Source organism: Ahaetulla prasina, chromosome 4, assembly GCF_028640845.1.
Source record: "Ahaetulla prasina isolate Xishuangbanna chromosome 4, ASM2864084v1, whole genome shotgun sequence".
In the NCBI taxonomy this organism is placed as follows: domain Eukaryota; kingdom Metazoa; phylum Chordata; class Lepidosauria; order Squamata; family Colubridae; genus Ahaetulla; species Ahaetulla prasina.
In genome coordinates, this window is record NC_080542.1 from 87,950,507 (window position 1) to 87,972,259 (window position 21,753).

The following is a 21,753-nucleotide window of genomic DNA, read 5'->3' on the forward strand; positions in this document are numbered from 1 at the left end:
TTGCATTTTGGCTTGCTAAATGGTACAGAATATTGGATTGAATTATTACTGCATTGATAGTTTGTCAGTAGTTTTCCAACTGCAATTAAATTCTTATTTTAATTTCTAAAAAACTATTTGGTTCTCTACCTACCACAAAGATAATTATCATGTCAGGATAGCCTGAATAATTAAGGTCTGATTCTCTGTTCATCAAGACAAGAATCCATCTGAGCATTACAATCAAAGAGGGAAGTCTTCTTAAAAGGTTTCCTAGTTTTAGAAGATTATTTCTTTGATAGGGCAGGTCAGGACCTTTTCTTTTATCTCTCCAAACAATATCTCAGAAATTGTGCTTAGACCCTATTCTCTATTATTATGAAAGAAATCTTTCACCTAAATCATTTTCACTCAGACATTTTTCATTTAAGATGCTCTTCGTGTATTTTATTTTGCAATTTTATTTCCTGCCTGCTTTATCTCTTGCCTTAATAGGGCTCTTCCTAGAATTTTCTTTTAGATGGGTTAAATATTCCTACTAAAAGAAGAGCTTAATAATGGATGAAGAGAGGCAGAGACAATTCGATCTAATGGTTAAAACACCAGGCTAGAAAGCAAGAGACCATGAGTTCTAATTCTGCTTAGCCATGAAGGCCAGATGGGTGACTTTGGGCCACTCACTCTCTCTCAGCCCAACTCACCTACTGTTGTTCTGGGCAAAATAGGGGGAAGAAGATATGTTGGATTTTTTCACCGCCACAAATTATTTATCAAAGTAATAAAGGCAAGAAAGAAAGAAAGAAAGAAAGGAAGAGAGAGAGAGAGAGAAAGAAAGAAAGAAAGTAAGTAAGTAAGTAAGTAAGTAAGTTCTTTGAAATTCACTCAAGCTTTCTTGGACAGGATGCAAGACCATATTCACAATTCATCTTGCATGATCAGTATCAATGCAACAGGACAGAGTGTCAGAAGGGCAAAGTTAATAACCACAATCTGTACCTGTTCGCTTTATTAAGATTTTGTAATGCAATTTGCCTCCACCCTCTTATATTTGAATTAAAGTAAAAAGACCTACAATGAAAAGGTTTTATTCCATCACCAGAGCCCTTTATTAAAAATCCTGTGGATCAATTTATATTGCATTCTTTATTGCAATTCCAAGGAATTACTTTATATTAAAGCTTATCTCCCAGAAATGCCAAAACAATTAAAATCAGGAAGTAATAAACTATCAAAACAACATTACAAAATCCAGGATAGAAGAACATCCAATCTACCAACAGTTTGCATGAGTGGGCATATTTTTAGTGTTAAGGGCTCTATTTTTTCCCCCTTCCAGCAAAAGGCTGCACTGTCATAGCTAGTAAGGCTAGAAAACATTTCTAATGCTAACCCCACCCAAACATATATATATATATGCAGGTAATCCTCAATTTATGACTGCACACTTAGAGACTATTCAAAGTTATACAGACACGAAAAAAGGATTTGTAACCCAGATTTTATGTTCTGGCAATTGCACACCCCCCCTCCAAGGTAATGTTACTACATTTTAGGCACTCTGCAACTGCCCCACATTTATAGCTGTTTGTTATGTCCTGCAGTCATGTGACCATGATTTATTATGTTTTAACCAGAAATTGAGGTTCACTTCCTGTTTCCAGCAAAAACATCCTCATAGCAAACAACTGGTTCACTTAACAAATATAGCACGTTCAGAAAATATTCAGACCGCCTTCATTTTTCTCAATTTCGTTATGCTGCAGTTTGATTCTACAGTTGTTGAAATTCATTTTTACTCATTAATCTATACTCAGTACCCAATAATGACAAAGTGAAAATAGAATTTTAGAAATGTCTGTGAATTTATTAAAAAGAAAAAACTGGAGTCTGAATACTTTCTGAATGCACTGCATGGCATTTGCTTAATGACCGTGGCATTCACTTTACAATTGTGGTTTTCACTTAACAATTGCAGATTGTTACAATAACAGTGTTGGAAAGGACATTTGAGGTCTTCTAGTCCAACCTCCTGCTTAAGCAAGAGACCCTATATCATTTCAGACAAATGGTTGTTCAGTCTCTTCTTAAAAGCCTCCCACAATTTTTGAAGGCAACATCTTCAAAACTTTTGTCTCAACATCATAGTGACCAAAACTGGATGCAGTATTTCAAGTATGGTATTACCAAAGTCTTATAAAGCAGTACTACTACTTCATGTGATCTTGATTCTGTCCCTCTGAGAATGTTACTATTATCCAAATACATTAATGTTACTATCACTCAGATTTGAGGTAGGAGGATATCCTCACAGCAGCCACCACCCATTTTACCTAATGAAAAACCTTCTTAATCTATTGTTACTTGAGACAACTTGCTTCTGAAATGAATGAGTCAGTTGTTTGTGTTGGAAGAGAGTTTGCATCAGTAGTGAAATCCTCCTTGGTTTGCCACTGGTTCGCTGCCCATGCATGTGTGGTGCACGCCAAGCACGGGCAATCACAATACATACCAAACACGTGCTGTGTGTGGAAAAATGAGGCTTGAGTAGGTAAGTAGAACGAGGGGGGAACAGCTGATTGTCGGAAATACTGGTTTGGACCAACTGGTAGCTTTTATCACTACTGGTTCACCCAAACCAATGGGAACTGGTAGGATTTCCTCACTGGTTTGCATGTCTAAATGTGGCATTAAATCAGTGGTAAGATTATAGGAAATTAGAGAGAATAAATTCTGAAGTCTTAGTTTATGGATGGCTGATACATACACATATGCACAAACAAACATGGGATGACATTTCATCCAATATGTCAATAAATGTTGAATTCCTAAGATTATTCCCAGAAGACATAGTGAATGGCTTGAACATGATTTTAAAATTATAAACATTATCAGCAGTACATTTTATAAAGTTTGAATGCTGCAAGCTATATTATTCACTCAAATAATATTCTTTTTTTACATTATAATGTCAAAACTCCAGGAATTAATGAATCTGTCACTGAAAAAACTATGATCCTTAGAGGCTGAAGTCACTAGTAGACAGTTTTTGGTTAAAGCTTTGGGGATTTTGAGTACATACCACAGAGTCAGGTAGTGTATTCCAAGCATTAACAACTCTGTTACTAGTCATATTTTCTGCAATCAAGATTGGAGCAGTTAACATTAAGTTTAAATCTATTGTTTGCTCTTGTATTGTTATGATTGAAGCTGAAGTAATCCTCAACGGGAAGGACTTTGCAATAGATGATTCTATGAGTTAAACATAGGTCCTGTCAAAGGCGGCAGAGTTCTAAGTTTTCTAAACCCAAGATTTCAAGTCTGGTGGCATAAGGTATTTTGTTATATTCAGAGGAGTGGAGAACTCTTCTTGTAAAATATTTCTGGACACGTTCTAGCCTCCAGTCCCCTAATCATCTTTGTTGCTCTTCTCTGCACTCTTTCTAGAGTCTCATGCACTGAAGCATTAGGTTAAACCTCTCCTCTCGAGGCCCTTCCCAATGTCCAGTTCATCTTTGAGCCAATCCTAAAATGCGAATATGTTGTGAGAACTTTGGGCTGAGAAGGTGATAACAAGCAGTTCCTAGGCACCACGATCTTGCTTCTCTGATGATGAGACAAAACAGATGGCCTAAGGCACATTCTTTCTCCCCTCCCAACATCCCAAGTACATCAAAGCAGAGAAAAAGAACAAAGCAAAATCCCATGCAAGCATAGCCTGAATCCTCCCTCCCTCCCTCCCTCCAGAATGGCAAGTCCCAATAGAGATCAAATGGACCTGACAAAAAATATTTAAGGAAACTTTCAGGAGCAATGCTTTTAAGGGTAACTATATTGAAGATGTAAGGAATTTAGCACAATAAGTGTAACTTAATATTTAAATTTTTTTTTTAAATTCTAATGCAAAAACGTAATTTATAAAACAAAACAAATTGCTAATATAGAGAGCTCTAGGCTGGGACTTCCGGTGGCGCCACCTTTCTCGCTGGGTGCTAATTTATGGCACTCCGCACTGAATATGGTAAAAGCCGGTGAAAACAGCAATGAACAGCTGTTCCCAGCTTCAATTTCCCTCTCTGGTTGAAAGAGAGAGAAAGAGCAAGGGGGGGGGATAGTGGTAGATTCCCCTAGGGGCTTTGTTTTTGTTATGCAAAGTCCCGAAAGGTCGAATCCCTTTGAATCCTCCCTTAATCTCCAGTATTCACTGCGCTTCTGCAAAAGCAGGAAAAGAGGAAGATGTCCACTTCTGCTAACAACTGATTTCTTTTTGTGGATTTCTAAAAGCAGACGGAAGAAGCATGAGTGAACAATTATTGGTTTGCAAGTATTTTTGATTTCCTGACTTCCACCTTTTTTTAAAAAAGAGAAATCTTTTTGCCCCCCCTTCTTTTAATTGCTTAAAATGGCGTTTGAGAGCAACTGAAGGCAGAGCGATACATCAAAGGGAGCCTTGCTGTGGAATCGAAACTGAATGGAGATTTTATCTTATTGTGTTGGACTGTGGATTGTTGGATTATATTACGTTATTTAAGTATTTCACAAGGGGATTCTCAGCAGGAACTTTGTCATGAAGGTTCTTTCAGAAGAATGGATTCGTGACTTTATACAGGACTACACAGAAAGTATGTATTTAATTATTCAAAAATACGAATTGATAAAAAATGGGGACGTTTTGGATGAGAGCTTGGCGGAAATTAACCAATGCAACCACTTGGAAAATAGAATGGAGGAGATACAAACAAAAGTGGATAAATATGAAGATATGATCGTGAATAAACAAGTTGATGTAAAGAAGTTTTTTTTAAATAGTTTGGATGAAATGCCTGAATTTGTGCTACAGGAGGCTGTCTCCCGAATTGAAAAAACTCACAGGGTTAATGTTTTCCAAGAGTTCTCTTTTTGGACTGATGGAATATACGGCAGTAATTTGTGGATTCTTGGACATAAGGAACTACTAGGAAATATTGTGACTGACTTTTCAAAAGGAGTAATGAAGGAAAGACAGAGATTAATGCATCAAAAAAAATGGCAAGAGACAAAAGTATTATCCTTGAAACAAGGTTTTTTTGAAATATTAACAGACAAAAATATTAGTGTCCCGGAAAGACAATTTCTGAGGAAGATCTGGAAGAAATGGGTTGATTATATGTTTTATATCTATCATAAAAGACTAGATATTTGGATCTATACTGGATTTTGACGAGGAAGGACTAAAGTTGAATAGATATTGTAATTTTCTGTATTGAAATTTTATAATGTGTTGCACTGAATTTTAAATAGAATATTCTCAAAAGATCTTATGTAAGAAAGACCTGGGGGGGAAATTATATGGTTATAGAAGCTATAAGGGAGATATTTTTTGAATTGGATTGGATTTTTATGCTTTAGCTGGTTTTAAATACTTTAGGATTAATTTGTTCCATTGATTTATATATTTTATTACTGTTAATTGTTAATTTTTTATTTATTTATTTTTTATTTTTTATTTTTTGAAGGATTTTGGTTATGTTAGGAGGAAGTCAGAGCTAGAGAGGGAAAATTGGTATAATAGTTTTGGGGGAAAATTTTCTTAGCATATGTTTGTTTTATTTTTAACTATACCTTGTGCTTGTTCCAGGAAGTCAGGGGGGAGGGGGGAGGGTATTAGTGAAGGGAAGGGGGTTGGGGGGAAAGGGGGGGAATTTTTTTTTTGTAAAACTTTTTGAATTTAAAAAAAAAAAGAGAGAGCTCTAGGCTGACCATTGCTATATGTTAATTATGAAAAAAGAAATATTCGTTCTGTACTTGTTTAAAAACTACCCATTTTACAAAAATTTACAACCCTTTGTGCTTATTTGTAGAACTGTCAATAGAAATCACAATTCCGCTCTTGACATATTTGGACAATCTTCTCTCTCCCTACTAATACTCAATTGTGGTTGTACATCATGGACTACCTGTATTAGCATATTTCTTTGAATAATAGTTTACCTGCTTAATAACAGTGCAACTTTAACATGGAAGCAGTTTGGTTATGTGGTGAAGAAAACTACTTTAAAACAAAGGAAATATCTATTCAACATGTGCTGTCCTTATTCTAAATTAGTTTTCTTTTTCCTACATGCCTCAGTAGGTTGCAAATCTGATTAGTCTTATCTCGGCTTGAAAGTTAAGCAAGGTTGGACCTAGGTAGAATCTGGATGATAGATAATCAGGAAATATAAGGTTGTAGGTTAGACCATGTAGAAAGCAATAGATAACCATTTCCACAAAGTTGCCTAGAAAAATATACATGGATATGTTCATGAAATTACCAGGAGTTGACCTTGACTTGGAAGACACTTTATGAAATTTTTTCACATAGTTAGGTATGATTTGTTGTTTGAAGTACAAGGAAGAAAATTTATTTATTTGTATTGTAAGCAGCAGAAAGACAGATAGGCTGACAGAGTTGTGGCAGAGGAGGAAAAAAAAATCCTCACTACCAAAGCCCCTTTTCCACAGTGAAAATGTTTACTAAGTATATAACAATTGAAATCCAACTAATGCAATTAATTGCTCACTCACTTTGCATGATGAAAAAACTACATTTAAAAAAAAAAATTCTCTCCATCCTTCCACTTCCTGTGCTGCTCCCTTGTTGAAACACAGATGAAACTCAGATCACTGAATGCTGATTCAGTACATCTGAAGGAATCGACCATGAAAAATAAAATAAAAAACAATGTAGAAATTGTCAAGGAAAAAATTAGTGAGAACTAAATGCCAGCATTGGTTGTGTAGAAATTTGTCAGTAAGTTCTCTTCAACTTCATTTGGACCTAAAGAATATTTTGGATTTTATATAAAAACGGAAATTCTTTAGCATCATTTTTTTCCAAACAGTATTTCTATGTTATTCATTAATCATAAATGCATTTACTTCTAATTGAAAATCAGTGGTTTCAGATAGTACTGGAAAATTCATTCTCAGATACATTATCTCGCCAAAATATTTTCTGAGACTTGTAGCTGGTCTTCAAAATAAAGAAGCTGATCTACTTCAAAACAGTCACTTGCCCGAGATACCAATTTTCCAAGGTATTCTTTGACTTCATCTTCACTTGCCTTCCTCAGTCTTGCTTGTTGGAGGAATTCATATACTTTTTCAAAGATTTCTGCTCCCAATTTTTGAATGGCTGTCCTGCCAGAAGGACACAGTTGTAGGAAAGTTAGTGAAAATACAAATAGTATATAGAACACATTTTAAATTATAATTGAATATATACAGTAAAGTTTTGCAGTAGTGGAAGAAAATGGCTCTTTTTGATGGGATAATAATGCATTACACCCAATATACCATATTTTATTACAACTTCAGCTATGGCTAAATTAATTGGGACTCCCTAATACATAAATCACAACTTGGAATTAAGATTGCCAGGAGAACAACAACCTCAGATTTGCAGATAATACCACTCTAATGGCAGAAAGGGAAGAGGAACTAAAGAGCCTCTTGATGCAGGTGAAGAAGGAGAGTGCAAAAGTTGGCTTGAAACTTAACATTAAGAAAACTAAGATCATGGCTCCCAGCCTTCTCAATTCCTGGCAAATAGATGGGGAAGAAATGGAGGGAGTGACAGATTTTATTTTCCTGGGCTCCAAGATCACCGCAGATGGGGACTACAGCTTGCTCCTGGGAAGGAAAGCTATGGCAAATCTAGACAGCGTACTAAAAAGCAGAGACATCACTCTGCCAACAAGTGCGTACAGTCAAGGCTATGGTTTTCCCAGTTGCAATGTATGGCTGTGAAAGTTGGACCATAAGGAAGGCTGAGCATCAAAGTATTGAGGCCTTTGAACTATGGTGCTGGAGAAGACTACAACAGTCTGTATTTGAAGGATATTCTCCTAATCTTTCATTCATAAAGAAACTCTCAACACTTAACCATATTTTTAATTTGCTATTAAAAATTAAATCATTTGTTATAGATGTCAAATCAATTATATATTACAAAGGAGTGATATCTCTGTATCATCAGATTAAGGTATTTATGTATTTGATAGACAGGAATGATAACCATTCATATGTGTCATAAGAATATATTACCTAATATGTTGAATTGCAGTATCAATTGCTTGGCTGTTACTAAATTAAGTATGTTCAAACCATCTATACAAAGTTTATATAAACAACAGAAATATCTATCTATCATGTTTCCCTGAAAATAAACCCGTCTTATATTTTTTTAGTATATAATGCGGAATCACAGTTATTGCCCATGTATCATGAATTATTTAAATTACTTCTCAGATTTGCTTCTTCTACAAAACCCAGATTATGGTTTAAAAATGTATACAAGCACACTGTATCCCCTTATCTTTTTAGGGAAAAAAAAGCCTTTATAATCTTGCCGATTAGGTAAACTGGAATGATTATTAACTTTTAAATGTTGGGAAGAGCAAAAAGTTTGAAATTAAATGATATAACTAACCTCTTTATCCTAACATTATTACATCTACACTTTTTTCTTCAATTCAATTGTGTTCAATTTTCAAGAAACTTGTCTGAAAAAGTTCCTGCAGTTTCCTTGGCAAGGCATATGTATATACACTATTGGTGGGGGAAACCCTCTTCCTAAAGTAAAACTGAGGAATATTGTTTGGGTGCATGAATATTTTAGATTCTCTGGTCTGTTTTTAAAAATATAGATGTGCTTTAAAAAAAAGATTTGAAAAGGCATCCTGATGATAAGTGTCTTCATACATCATGGCTGGAAATCTTGATGTAAAAGATAAAATAGATTTGAATATAAATTGTCAATATTCTCAGCTGTTCATTATCATTAGGAAAAAGAAGAAATAATCTTGACTTCTATTGAGGAAGCTATCAGCGGATGATTAGAGTTTAGTTACTCATCAATATTTATCTACTTGTGTCTAGCTCATTGGCCACAATTCAGTAATTTTTCTCTTGCTAAATAAGCAAAAACCTAGATGAGTGACTACTTGGCAGCCTTGCTATGGGTCTGCTAAGTATATCTCATTTACTCTTCTTTAGAGAGCCAATGGAGTGCAATAGATAGGTGAACTGGAAACACCAGATTCTAGATTACCCTCTGTCATGAAAGCTCACTGGGAAACTCTGGGCCAGTCAATCCCTCTCTGCCTGCCTATCTCTCAGGTTTGTTCTGGGGATATAAACAAGTAAAATATTGCAGAAAAAAGTGCATTTTGTATTTAACAAATACAAATAAAGAATGAATTATTTGAAAACTATTATCAGCAAAAGTAAAAATGATCCCAATGGACAATAGATCCAATATAGCATATTAATACACACTATATATTAATAGATATTGCTACTTTTGTAATTGCCATACTTTTCAGAGTATAAGACACACTCCCCCCCCCCAAAAGAGGGTGGAAATGTTGGTGCGTCTTATACATTTAATACAGCCATTTTTTGGCTTCCCGAAACCCCACCCTGTGCATCGTGTTTTGCAAAAAACAGACCCATTTTTTGCAAAAACAGGATGCACAGAGTGTTTCGGAGGCCTGCAGAGTGCTCCTGGGGGCCAGGGAGGGCAAAAACAGGACACGCGGAGGCCAAAACTATGTTTTTTCTTGTTTTCCTTTTCATAACCTTGGTGCGTCTTATACTCTGGTACATCTTATAGTGTGAAAAATACAGTATGTGTCAGTAGTGAAATGTAAAATTTGTTATTACCGATTCTGTGGGCATGCCTTGGTGGAGGGAATGTGACTGGGTGGGCGTGGCCAACTTTTTTTTTAACTTCTAAAAGCATTTTTTCTACCACCTCTTCTCCTGAAGAGGTTGTAAAAAATTCTTTTAAAAGGCTCTGACAATCCCAGCTGAGTTGCCTGATCGTCAGAGGCTATTGTTTTCTTTTAGAAGCCTTTTTTTTGGCCTTTAAAAGAAAAAAAAAAGCCTCTACGATCAGGCAACTCAGCTGCGATTGTCAGAGTCTTTTAAAAGCATTTTTTAAAAATGCTCTGATGATCCCTGCTGAGCCGTGCGATTATCATTCTCAACACAGAGCTCTAGGAATAGTTGATCATTGGGAACATATACTTTAGTTTTGTTCACTGCAGTAATGACATGACTTGTGTAAGCAATCACTGAGGTTTTTTGCAAGCAGATGTTGGCGATGAATGACACAGTGAATGGTAAAGACATTTGGCACTGCTTTTTTCAAGTAAGCAACATACCCACAGTAGCGACCAGTCATTGATGGTGTTCCATCAGTTGCACAAGCAAGTATGTTGGTAAGTGGAATTTCCTTGTCTTTAAAAAACTGTTCAACAACATGAAATATTGACTCCTCTTTAGTATCTATTTTTAGTTGCCTCACAAATAACTCTTGAATCAAACTTGCATCTTTAATAAAGCGCACATAAGCAAGAAGCAAAGATTCATTGCCTGGTAAAGTTGATTCATCCAGCTGTAATGCAAAGTCTGTTGTCCGTAGTATGCTGCACAATACATCTTCCACATTCTCAGCCATTTCATTTATGCGTTTTTGCACTGAACTGTTGCTGAGAGGAATTGTCTTAATTATATCATGTGGTGACTTATGCAAGCAGTACTCAGAACCTCACTAATGGCTGGTAGGATGAGTTCTTCACCAATAGTATGTGGCTTTCTAGACTTAGCAATCAGCAATGAAATGTTGTATGATGCATGCAAACTATCAGTGTTTTGTTGGGAAGCATTGTAAAACATACGTGACAGTGTTGGGCGCTTTTGAAATTTGTCACGAAGTGATTGAAAAAAAGGTAGGTTCTTGTCTGCCTTGTCAGGATGTGCCTTCTTCAAATGTTTGTTCAGTCTGGAAGGCTTCATTGCCTCATTAGAAAATACTTTTCACATAATAGTGGCACCTGCTGGTTTGATGGTGCTGGTATAAATCCGTACTTCAGATATTTCACACTACATTTCTTCTTTGATTTTTCTGCTTCTGCCATTTTGATCTGAAAATCAGAATACTTAAAATATGTGTGTGTTCACATCTGATTTGAAAAGAGTTACAATTGTGGAGGGTGGGGAGTAATAGAAACCTGCTTTTTTAATTTAAAAAAAATAGGGAAAGTTTGCCGAGCCAGGCAAAACAGAGCAGCATGCACAAGGCTTAGCATGGCTGCCAGCGTATGGTACATGCAGATGCAGGCGCAGATGCAGACACAGGAGGTGATGGGGCAAGTTGGGCCGGAACCGGAAGTATTCAGCTGACTGGCATCCGACAGAGCCCCAGGCAGAATTGCGCCCTGCGAGGGGCCCTCCTTCATCACTCTTCTGCCACCCCACTTGCCTTTTAGTGCCCCCTGCTGCCCCCCTTGCCTCTTATTGCTCCCCGAGTCATGCCATTGCCCCCAGGGGGTGGTACCACTCACCTTGGGAACCACCGCGTTACATTATCAATTTTCTATGTTTGCAGATCAACATTTTCCACTGGGAAGTATCTGTATTTGTAGATTAATCCGTAATAACCCAATAAAGGTAGGAATCCCAATAAAGATTCCTTTATTGGAAAGAATCCTAATAAAGACTATAAGTTGTAGATTGCTGATTTGAAAATGTTTTTTCATTTACCCATATATGTACTGTCTAATACAGGGGTTCTCAAACTTTTTAAACAGGGGCCAATTCACAGTCCCTCACACTGTTGGGAGCTGGACTGGGTGGGTGGGCATGGCTAGGTGGTCATGTGACTGGGTGGGCATGGCCAATTTAGCAGTCCATTATGCCAATTTAGCAGTCCATTAAACAATACGAGCAGCCCCTTTTCTATTTCTTTTTTTAATACTGCTTTTTGCTCTAGTGTTTTTTTTTTGTTTGTTTGTTTTTACCGGGGGGGGGGGGAAGAGGTTGGCAATGCCTGGGGAAGGAAAGGCATGCTTTCCACAGGTCTCATGGCTATATTTAAAGGGCCAGCTAATGTCATTGGTGCTGGGAGATTCATTGGTGAGGTGATAATGACTGGATGTTCACTGGTTCAGTAACTGGAGCTGGTAAATTGACAGATGTGAATGTTAATGGAGAAGTCATGGGCAAAGGGCTGGCTATGGTAACAGCCTGAGCTCATTGGGCTGGAGATGTTAATGTTCAAAACATTGCCTGAGCACTCAAAACATTGCCTGGGCTTCTCATATTCATTATAGCAGCCAGAGTGCAAAGCACTGATCCTTTGGTACTTGCCCCCCCCCAAATTGTCAGCTGCTGCGACATTTCTCCGGGGAAGCAGTCACATCCTTTTGCAGCCAGGGGATGGCGTGCCCCTTTGCAGGTCCCCTGCTTGTTCTGCCCCCAGGCCAATGCCCCCTGCCCTGCCTCACCCACCACCAGGGCTTGCGCCAGATTGGCCAGGCCTGTCATGCCAGTGGTGCCAAAGATTGTGATTTTCTTGCAGCTTGCGATAGCTGGGCTTCCCTTCATTGTTGCCATTGCCTCCTCGCCACTTCAGCCCAGAGTAAAAGCAAGCCCCAGGGTGCAGGGGCAGCGGAAGGTGGTGCTTCACTGCTTCAGTTCCCCCAGTGAACAGAATGCCCATGAGCTGCAGCTGAGACCAGTCACTCGGGGTTGCAGCAACCATCTCCTCCACCAGTGCGCCTGCCTCCCCTCCCCCAGTTCTCGGAAGAGTTGCTCGCTTGCCCTTGGTTTCTGAGGGAAGTGCCAGGTGGCCATTTCGAAAGGGACGGGAGCAGTTTATGCAGTGGCCAAGCCGCAGGAAACAGTCTGAACCTCCTTGGTTCGGGCACCTCCCTGGGAATTGCTGCCCAGCCTGGCCTGGGTGTTTGGAAAAACAGGACTGTGTTGAAAGGGGAAGAGGAGATGAGGGGGAGGGGTCTTATCCAGAGGCAAACCAGCTGATAAAAGCTGCAAGGCTCTGCCATAGTTCTTTTGAGCGAGCCATCCCCATGCAGCTCTCCAGTCACTGCTCAAACACATGGGCAGACAGCACTGATCAGCCATGTGGGTCCCTCCATTGTGCCTTACTCCAATTGGCATGGTGGGCTCAATTACTGGCAAGAGCAGCTGTTGCCCCACTCATGCCTTCTCATCCAAGCTGCTGGGTGTTGCTCCAGTTCTTTCCATCACACCCACGCAGTCTTTTCTTCCAATTCTAGCTATGCCTCAACACTTGCACTGTGGTTCCCCTCGCTCCAAACAGCAGCCTCTGCTCACATCAAGAAGCCGGTGGCTGGGCAGGAGGCCAAGGACTGGCGCAAGGTGATGCACTGCTTCCAGGTGTCTGGCCAGTGGGTGGCAAGCGGGGAGAGTGCTTTGCTGGGCGACAAGTCCTGGTCACAGGCTGGATGCTGGGCCTACAGCAAGCGGGTAGTACGTGCCCAGAGGCCCTGTGGAAGCCAAGACAGGCCCGAAAGGAGGCTGAGTCTCACCATCCACCTCCCCAAGGCAGCCCTTTGGCGGCCCTTTGGTACAGGGTGGATTTTCCTACCCCGCCATTGGCCTTTCCTCCCAGTTCCAGCCTGCAGGGCTAGCACTCCTCTGCTCACCGTGGCTGCCCATGAAGGTAAGGCCTGCGCTTGGCCAAAGGTTGTGGGCCAGCGGGGAAACCCAGTTGGCAGAGGGACAATGCACACCCTCATGCTCCCTGGCCAATGGCAGCTGTGGTAGCCGAGGCCCAGAAGCTGTGGGGGCAAGATGTGGGCTGGGGGTGGGCGAGCGGCAGCAGATTGCCTTCTTCTTTGCCACTAGCTTCAGGAGAAAGGAAAGAACAGGCAGGGATTGGGGGTCATGGCCAGCCTGGAAATTTGAATTGCTGCCCAGCCCAGAGCAGGGGTCAAAAGGCAGCTGAGCCTTGCTGTGTCCACACACAGCCCAAGACAGCCCTTCAGTCTAGCATGGCCTATCTTCCAGTTATAGCCCATGGGGCTTGCACTGCTCTGCTCACTGTAGCTACCTGCGAAAGTATGGCCCATGCTTGGCCGAAGGGCGGGGCCCGGCAGCTGGGTGGGGTGATGTGGGTGGTGCAACCTCATGGTACCACGTGAGCCAGATTAATTGCTTTGGCAGGCCATAGCCGGCCCACAGGGCGGTACCTGTAGCTGGTTTAGCTTAGTTAGAAGAATGTCTGGAATGATGGTATTGAATGCTGAACTAAAGTCTACAAAAAGGACCCTTGCATAGGTCTTTGGAGACTCAAGATGTTGTAGGATGTAGTGCAGAGCCATATTAACAGCATCATCTGTTGATCTATTTGCTCGGTATGCAAATTGCAAGGGGTCTAACAGCGGATCCGTGATGGTTTTCAGGTAGGAAAGCACTAGCCTTTCAAAGGTTTTCATGACTACAGATGTTAAAGCAACTGGTCTGTAGTCATTCAGTTCCTTGATGGTGGGCTTCTTCGGCACTGGGATGATGGTAGAGTGTTTGAAGCAAGAAGGAACATAACACATCTCTAGTGATTTATTGAAAATATGGGTGAAGATGGGGGCCAATTGGTCAGCACAGACTTTTAAGCAAGAAGGAGTTATCTTGTCTGGGCCTGGAGCTTTTCCTGGCTTTTGTCTGTGAAATAGGTCCTGCACTTCCTTTTCTGTGATCACTAGGGGTTGTGAACCCAATGAAATGGGGTCAGTTGTAGGAGGCTTGGCTGTTGTTGGTGTGTCTGAGATGGGGGTTGTGGAGATAGGTGGCTGTAGTTTCCTTTCAAACCTGCAGTAAAACTCATTCAGGTCATCTGCCAGTTGTTGATTACCTTCAGCCTGGGAAGGAGGTTTGCCATAGCCGGTGATATTTTTAAGAGTTTTCCACATGTTTGCTGGTTCATTTGCTGAAAACTGATTCTTTAGCTTTTCAGAGTAGCTTCTTTTTGCTGCTCTGATCTCCCTTGTTAGTGCATTTCTGGCCTGATTGTACAGCATTTTATCACCTTTTCTGTAGGCTTCCTCTTTGGAATGTTGTAGCTGCTTAAGTTTAGGTGTAAACCAAGGTTTTTTGTTACTGTATATTCGCAAGTTCCTTGTAGGTACACATAGGTCTTCACAGAAGCTGACATATGATGTTACAGTATCTGTGAGTTCATCCAGGTCTGCAGAGGTATCTTTAAAAATATTCCAATCAGTGCAGTCAAAACATGCCTGTAGCTTTAATTTTGATTCCTCCGTCCATGTCTTTACTGATTTAATTATTAGTTTTGTGGCTTTAAGTCTTTGCCTGTAAGCAGTTTGTATTGTATACAAGTCTTTGCCTGTATTTGTATACAAGTCTTTGCCTGTATTGCAGTTTGTATAAACACTTTGCCTGTATTCTGTTCAGGAATTCAAGCCATGTGAACCTGACCACCATTAAACCATCTTTCCAAGCAGTCTCCATGTTTCCAGGATCTTTGTCCCCACTTGGAACTGAACCTGGATGGATATTTCTTCCAACAATTTGGCACCTCAGATGGGACTCCAAACTAATCTAATCAATGGACCTGGCCCAGGTAAGCCTCCATTGCTAGCAGCAGACCCATTGAGTCTGTGGGTAAGTTTTCCTGGAACTTGGCCATTTGGAACTAGGTTTTAAAGGGGTTTTGAGTGTTGAGCTCAAAGGCTGCTTGGAAAGAAGGTGAGTACCTCTAAATTTTAATTTTAAAGCATGGGAAATATGTGTATGCCTGCATGTGTGTGAGTGAGAGGGCCCTTCTCCCAATTACAGCTGGATCTTGCTTCCTCTGTGCGTTTCCTAACCACAGAAAGATCAACAGTCTGGAGAGCATGGGGCGTTTGCCAGAGCACTGGACCTTCTGTTAGGGAAGGAGGAACTGTGTGTATGGGATTCTACCTGGACAACAGTCTGATTCCACCTTTTTGAGCAACCTCTAGCCGCACCTCTGCCCACTGCTAGCTCCACCGAGCCATGACCAGTAGGCTAGAGAAAGCAAGGGGGGGGAAGCCAAATGTGGATCATTGTGTTTATTAGGAACGGAAGCCGAGCAAAAGGAAAGTGAGCATGAAGGGGACAAATAAAAGTAGAGATTACTAGTGTATTTTAGAGAAAGCAAAGCAGGAAGCAGAGTCTAGGAGATGCTCATACCTGCTGGAGGGGCAGTAGGTCCTCTGGGATCACCTTTTTTGATCCAAACCGAAGTTCCCTTAACAGGAAGGGGCCCATACTTTGACAGAAGGGAGTTGTTCTGTCCCCCCTCGCCTCCATCTGAGTGATGCTTAATTAGCCGGCACTATCAGCTCTGGCAGCAAACTAGTGAGCATCTGCCAAGTGACTCTGTTATCTCCCTTGATGCCGATGAGTCACCCAGGAACAAACAGTACTTCAACTCTAGTTAAGCAGTTGATTTGCCTGTTACAAAGAGGCATAGCCTTATACACTGCCTTATACACTACACTATATACATTGCCTTATACACTGTAAGCCGCCCTGAGTCTTCGGAGAAGGGCGGGATATAAATGTAAATAATAAAAAAAAAATAGCAGCCTTTGCTGATTTTATATCCTATGGGGTGTGGCTCCATGACTCAGCACTTCCTAGGCCTGCCCCACCCTTGCTTCTGTTGTTCCCGCCTCTCCTGCCTATGAAACCTAGGATCCAGCCAGGCCTGATTGCCATCAGCTGGGTCTGGAGGCATGGCCTGGGAGGGGGGAAGAGTCAGGGGACGGAGGCCTCGTTATCTCCTCCACCTGGCCTACCTCTGACTCCTGGAGCTGAGCCAGGGAAGTCAGTGCTCCTGAGGTAAGTCCTGATGGCCCTTCCCCCTCACTTTCAAAGTCACTTTCTGGCAGGAGGCCCGGCTCGGGGGGTGCAGACACAACAGGAGTCGAAGTCCTTCCCAGAACCTTTTTTTCTGAAAACTGTAGGAGGGACCACCCAGCTAAGCCAAAGTGAGCCTTAATTCCAAGGAACATAGGAAGCGGTAGCTCGAGGGTGGCAGGAAATCCCCTAGGAGACATGCTTGGGGCCTGGGATGCCAGGCAGGTGCCAGTGTTGGCTGGCATAAGGAAAAAGAAGTTGAGGAAACTATGTGAAAAATGGGCTTTGCTAAGAGATGAGAACAGGAAACAAATTTGGTTAAATCAATGTACTTAAAAGAAAAGGGAAATATATAAATAGGAATGTTGGGGGTTTTGTTTGTTTTGTTTTGTTTGTTTGCTTGTTTGTCTCTTTCTCTGTTTTCTATGGAACCACGTGGTATGTCTGTTAAGATTTGCGCCTTCCCTAATTTAACTGAAATTTATGGTGGGAATGATCAAGTGTGCATATAAATCTCAGAGTTTTGTTTTCCTCTTTGTCCTCCTTGTTTTTTATGTGTGTATGTCTAAGACTTTGTGCGCCTCGAGGTAATTGTAACTATAAAAGGTATCTGAGGTCTAGAGACAAGAATTTTAATTGTTAGGGGGGAAAAAGGGTCGAGGCAATTAAAATGGGGAAGAGAGAAAAAGAGCCTTTGCCCTGTGTTTGTCTGGCCAACCAGCACAGAGTAAAGAGAACTTTTATTTCTATTTTTTTGTCTCCTTCCCTCTCTGTATCTTAAAGTAATAATCCAAGTTTATGTGGAAACATTTTAAGTTCACTTACAAGGAAAGTTTATGAGGAAACATTTTAAGTTCATTTACAAGGAAAAAATCATTCCTGCATTTACTGTGTGTTTAAATGTGCATGTGAATCCAGTTTTTTCTTTCTAATCAGTTGTGTCTCCATTTTGTTGAAGCTGCATTATCTGTTTAGTAACTGCAATACTGATGTGTTGTTTCTTTTCAAACTCTGCCTGCAAGATATCTACCTCCCCTAATCCTGTTACAATGCCTTTCCTGGGAAGATTACCCACAAAAAGGGGGAAGGGATCGTATTCTAATGCTTTTCAGCCCCGCACAGATGACTCTGCAACTGTGGAAGCAGAGCACATGGTTCCAGATGCTGCCGCCAGAGAAGACCTTCCATCTGTTTGAGCCAAGAATTGAGTTTGAATCCAGCTCCCACTGAAAGTCATCACAGCAACCAGAGTGGAGCAGACCTTTCAAGCCTGACTGAGCAGCCTTACTACGAAGCATGCCACCCAGCAGACATGAAAGAAAAGACCCTAAGATGTACAAGTAAAGACTAAAAGACTCTTTTCAATCCCCAGAAGACAGCTGGAAAGACTATGGGGGAGGGTAAAAATTCATTGTAAGGTTTTATTTCTTGTCTCCTTATATTGTAATCAGTCTAATGTTCTCATGTAAGGATTGTATTTGAGAGTGGCTATCACAGCAAGTTCAGAACATCTTAGATTTCTGTCTTATGGTAGGGAAATTTGTCCAGCATGTTTGTATTGTTTGTATTGCTTGCACTGTAAAAGTAGCTACATATACAGCACACACAGAGAGACACACCATTCAGAATTAGACTGAAACTATTCCCTTCACTGACCTTCACACAAGGCTTCTCCTATGTTGATTTTTGCTCTGTGGCACTAAAAGCCCAAGGAGTCAGATCTCCCTGCTAATTCCACGGGGGAGGGGCATCCCTTTCAGCCAATTCCCTCACTTGATGAGATTGTGGTCTCATGAGTAGAAGTCCCAGGGCTCATTGTGTATAAAAAAAAAGTCTGGATTGCACACTGATTAACCTCAATTTGGACTAAGAAAAAATCCTGGATGCACTAAAGTAAGAGCTAGGGCAGGTTCAGTAACCAACCCTTGGAAATGGGCATCCTATAATTTAAAGGAAAACCATGGCTGTGAAAATTTTTGGGACATGTGTTTGCTTGAAACCTGTCTGGAAGCTTACAGAAAGTGATACCAAACATCTGAAATTAATTGGCATAGAAAATCGATTCTGCAAAATTCTTACCAGAACATTTCCCCTGGCTGCTAGATCTTCATGCTTGAAAGCTTTTGGGAGCCACTGAAGGAATCTTTTTCTGTTGCCTCTATCAATGCCTTCTCCTTCGGACCAGAAAAAAACTTAAAGTCTCAAGCCTTCCTGATCTGATCAATTTTAATTTTTTGCCCAGAGCATGTTTCAAAACTCATGTTTTGAAAATATTTTCCCTCACTTTGGCTGTACCAATAAATGTTCATGTTGCTTTTTGATATGTACTTCTTGTAGACAAATTATATCAAATTTTAAATTTTCTAATTCATGCAATATTTTTCTTCTTTTAGTAGGTATATTAAGTCCATTTATGTTTATTGTAATCAATTTTTTCTCTTCCATTGTTCATATTTTGTAAAATGGGTTTATTGCTCTAGTAGATCTCGGTTCATGTTGTTCTTTATATTCCACATTATCACCCACTGCACTTTCTTCTTTGTCAGTCATTACTGAGAATTCTTCATGTAGTTCAATCAGTGGGTCTTTTCTTCTTGTCTCCACTTCTTTCTCTCTAAGGTATTCTGTCCAAAATGCTTTGGCAAATTTCCTTATCCTTATATTTCAATGTTTTCTCTCTTGTAATCTGTAGTATTTGCATTTTAATCAATTTTTTAATGGATCTTATGCGGACTCCTCTTGGTAACTTATTTCGCATTGCATATCTTGTATGGACTTGAAATATCTCATTTACACCATCCATCATCTTTTCTTTAGTAATTTCTAGTGCTTTTGCTAGAATTTCTATCATTTTTTCTGCCAAATTTTCTCCCTTCTCTTCTATATTTTGAACTCTGAGATAAAATTCTAATCTGTCTATCCCACAATATTCCACTCTTATCTCGCTCAACCTCATCTAATCTACTGTCGATGTCTCTGATTTTTTTGTCTCTTTGTTCTTCCTTTCCCTCAATTTTTTTGAGTCTATCCTCATATTTTTTCATTATTTGATGTATATTCTTCACCTTTTCATCTGTTTTTTCTGTTCTCTGTTCAATATTCTACACTCTTGTTTGTATTCTTTGGATTCCTTGCCACATCATCTGTAATGTCACTTCCTTTTCCTTCTCTCATTCCCTTTCCTTTTCCTGTTGTAGCACTGTTTGTATTGATCGTTGTCCTCCAGATGGTGAAGAAGAAGGAGTCGATGTGGAAGAACCGATAGCTGTTGCCTTTCCACTCATTTCTGTGACATAGTCTTCAGGTTCTTCTATATCTTAATCCACTTATATGTAGGACAAATATTCTCCCAAGTAACAGTAAAAAAGGAAAGACCAACTCAAAAAAAAAAAAAAACCAAGAGAGAGAAAAAAAGAGAGAACAGAAAAAATATTCAGACTCTTGTATGTCTTAATCCAATTAACCAAAGGGGTGTTGACCACATTCACAGTCTCCAATCAGGGGAAAAAGAAAAAGAAAGAAAAAAGCTGAGGGGAAAAGGAGAAAGTTTTCTTTTGTTAATTCTCAACTAATATTTACAGCTCTCATTCCAGAGTCACTGCAATCTTCTATTTTTCAATTTCAGACTCCTGCCACTGATAGTTTCCCAGAAGAGCACTTGAATAAATAATCCTGCAAACAGTCTTTGATGCTCTCCCCACTATTTTATCTAGAATAGGCTCAGAGTCCTTGAAATGCACACAGTTGTTACTTTCTTAAACCAAAGAAAAAAAGAGAAACAATATTTCCAATCCACTAGATGGCAGTGTTGCTTATTGCTTATTTTCTCCACTTTCCCTCTTTTTCATATCCAATACACAATACACAAAAGAATAAAAATAGAGAAAAAAGAAAAGATAAAAAAGTAGACAAAAACAGAACCAGAGAAAAATTGTTCTAAAAAGGCACTAAGAGTAAAAAATAAAAAATAAAATAAAATGGAAATCTTCAATCCAGTCCAGTCCAGGTTAAAAAGTAAAATTGTCCATAGACATCCACATATAAAAATAGGTTAAAAAATAGGGAAAACTACCTTAGTCTCAGGCTTAATTCCGCCTTCTTCTGTCTTCAATTTTAACTTTCTTTTAATCTCAGGGTGTTCTCTCTGATAATCTATTTAAAAATACTCTCACCAAGCCGACATACTTTCTCTCAATCTCTGCCATTCTGGAGCTGTCCCATCTTCAGCAGCTTTAATGGCTGCCTCTTTGCTGCCGGAAAAAGGGGCTTCTCCTGGATCAACCAGGGACTTTGCGATGTCCCTGGGATCAACATCCTCCTCTATCACCATCTCTATGGGATGGTGAGGTTCAAAATGGACCGTCCAGCAATGAAGATATCGGCGATCTTGAAGCTTCAAGATTGCCTGTCATACCGTCATACCGTCATGATGTCGGCTCTGCCCTCCCTTTAAGCAAATTATTGAAGCTCAATGTTTTAGAATTAAATTGAACCCTGAGCAAATCATTCAAAAAAATTTCAAGAATCATTATAAAGTATCTGATTAGGAATAACTATTCCATTTTCACCCATATTTTCCAAAAGACATTTTAGCATATCATTTTTAAAATCAAATGCTTATAAGAGCTACTATATTCACATTTACATTTCCTACTAACAATGTCCTAACATATCTTACCACCTTAAACACTGAAAATGTATAATATTTTATATTCTAATGGAAACCAACTCTTGCCAAGATTTTAATGGCACTAAATAATAATTCTCCATTTTCATTCAATGAATTACTAAATTAATGAATAGGCCCAAAAGTATAATTTGAAAATATGAAAATAAGTATTTATTATGCTATGAAATCTGAAGCTTTAAAAAGATCCTAAAAGTTTGACCACTATATAAGAAATAAAGCATTAACATATTTGTAATGCTTGAGTGAAATCAGCATAACCAAATTATCAGTGTATCTATACATCTTGAAGCCTTATTCATTTTTAATTTGTTCTTTTCCACAGACTCATAAGTATTTTCACTTATCTCTGAATTATTGGAAAACTCATTGTACATCATGTTTCTTCAATGGTA

The 21,753-nt window shown here is 39.6% G+C and overlaps 2 protein-coding genes across 5 annotated transcripts in view; both read right to left on the minus strand.

Annotated features, from left to right (window-relative positions):
- Positions 1-21,753, minus strand: part of LOC131198914 (uncharacterized) — a 165,593-nt gene that overhangs the window by 84,786 nt on the left and 59,054 nt on the right. The window lies entirely within an intron of this gene.
- NEK11 (NIMA related kinase 11) overlaps positions 5,589-21,753 on the minus strand; it is a 290,895-nt gene continuing 274,730 nt past the window's right edge. For 2 of the 4 annotated variants that reach the window (XM_058184182.1, XM_058184183.1), the window contains exon 16: positions 5,589-7,137. In XM_058184182.1, coding sequence (XP_058040165.1) covers positions 6,933-7,137 — 205 coding nt within the window. In that variant the 3' untranslated portion in view covers positions 5,589-6,932. Of the gene's footprint in view, positions 7,138-10,838; positions 10,929-21,753 lie in introns of all 4 variants that reach the window. The other 2 variants (XM_058184185.1, XM_058184186.1) reach the window with 2 other exon arrangements.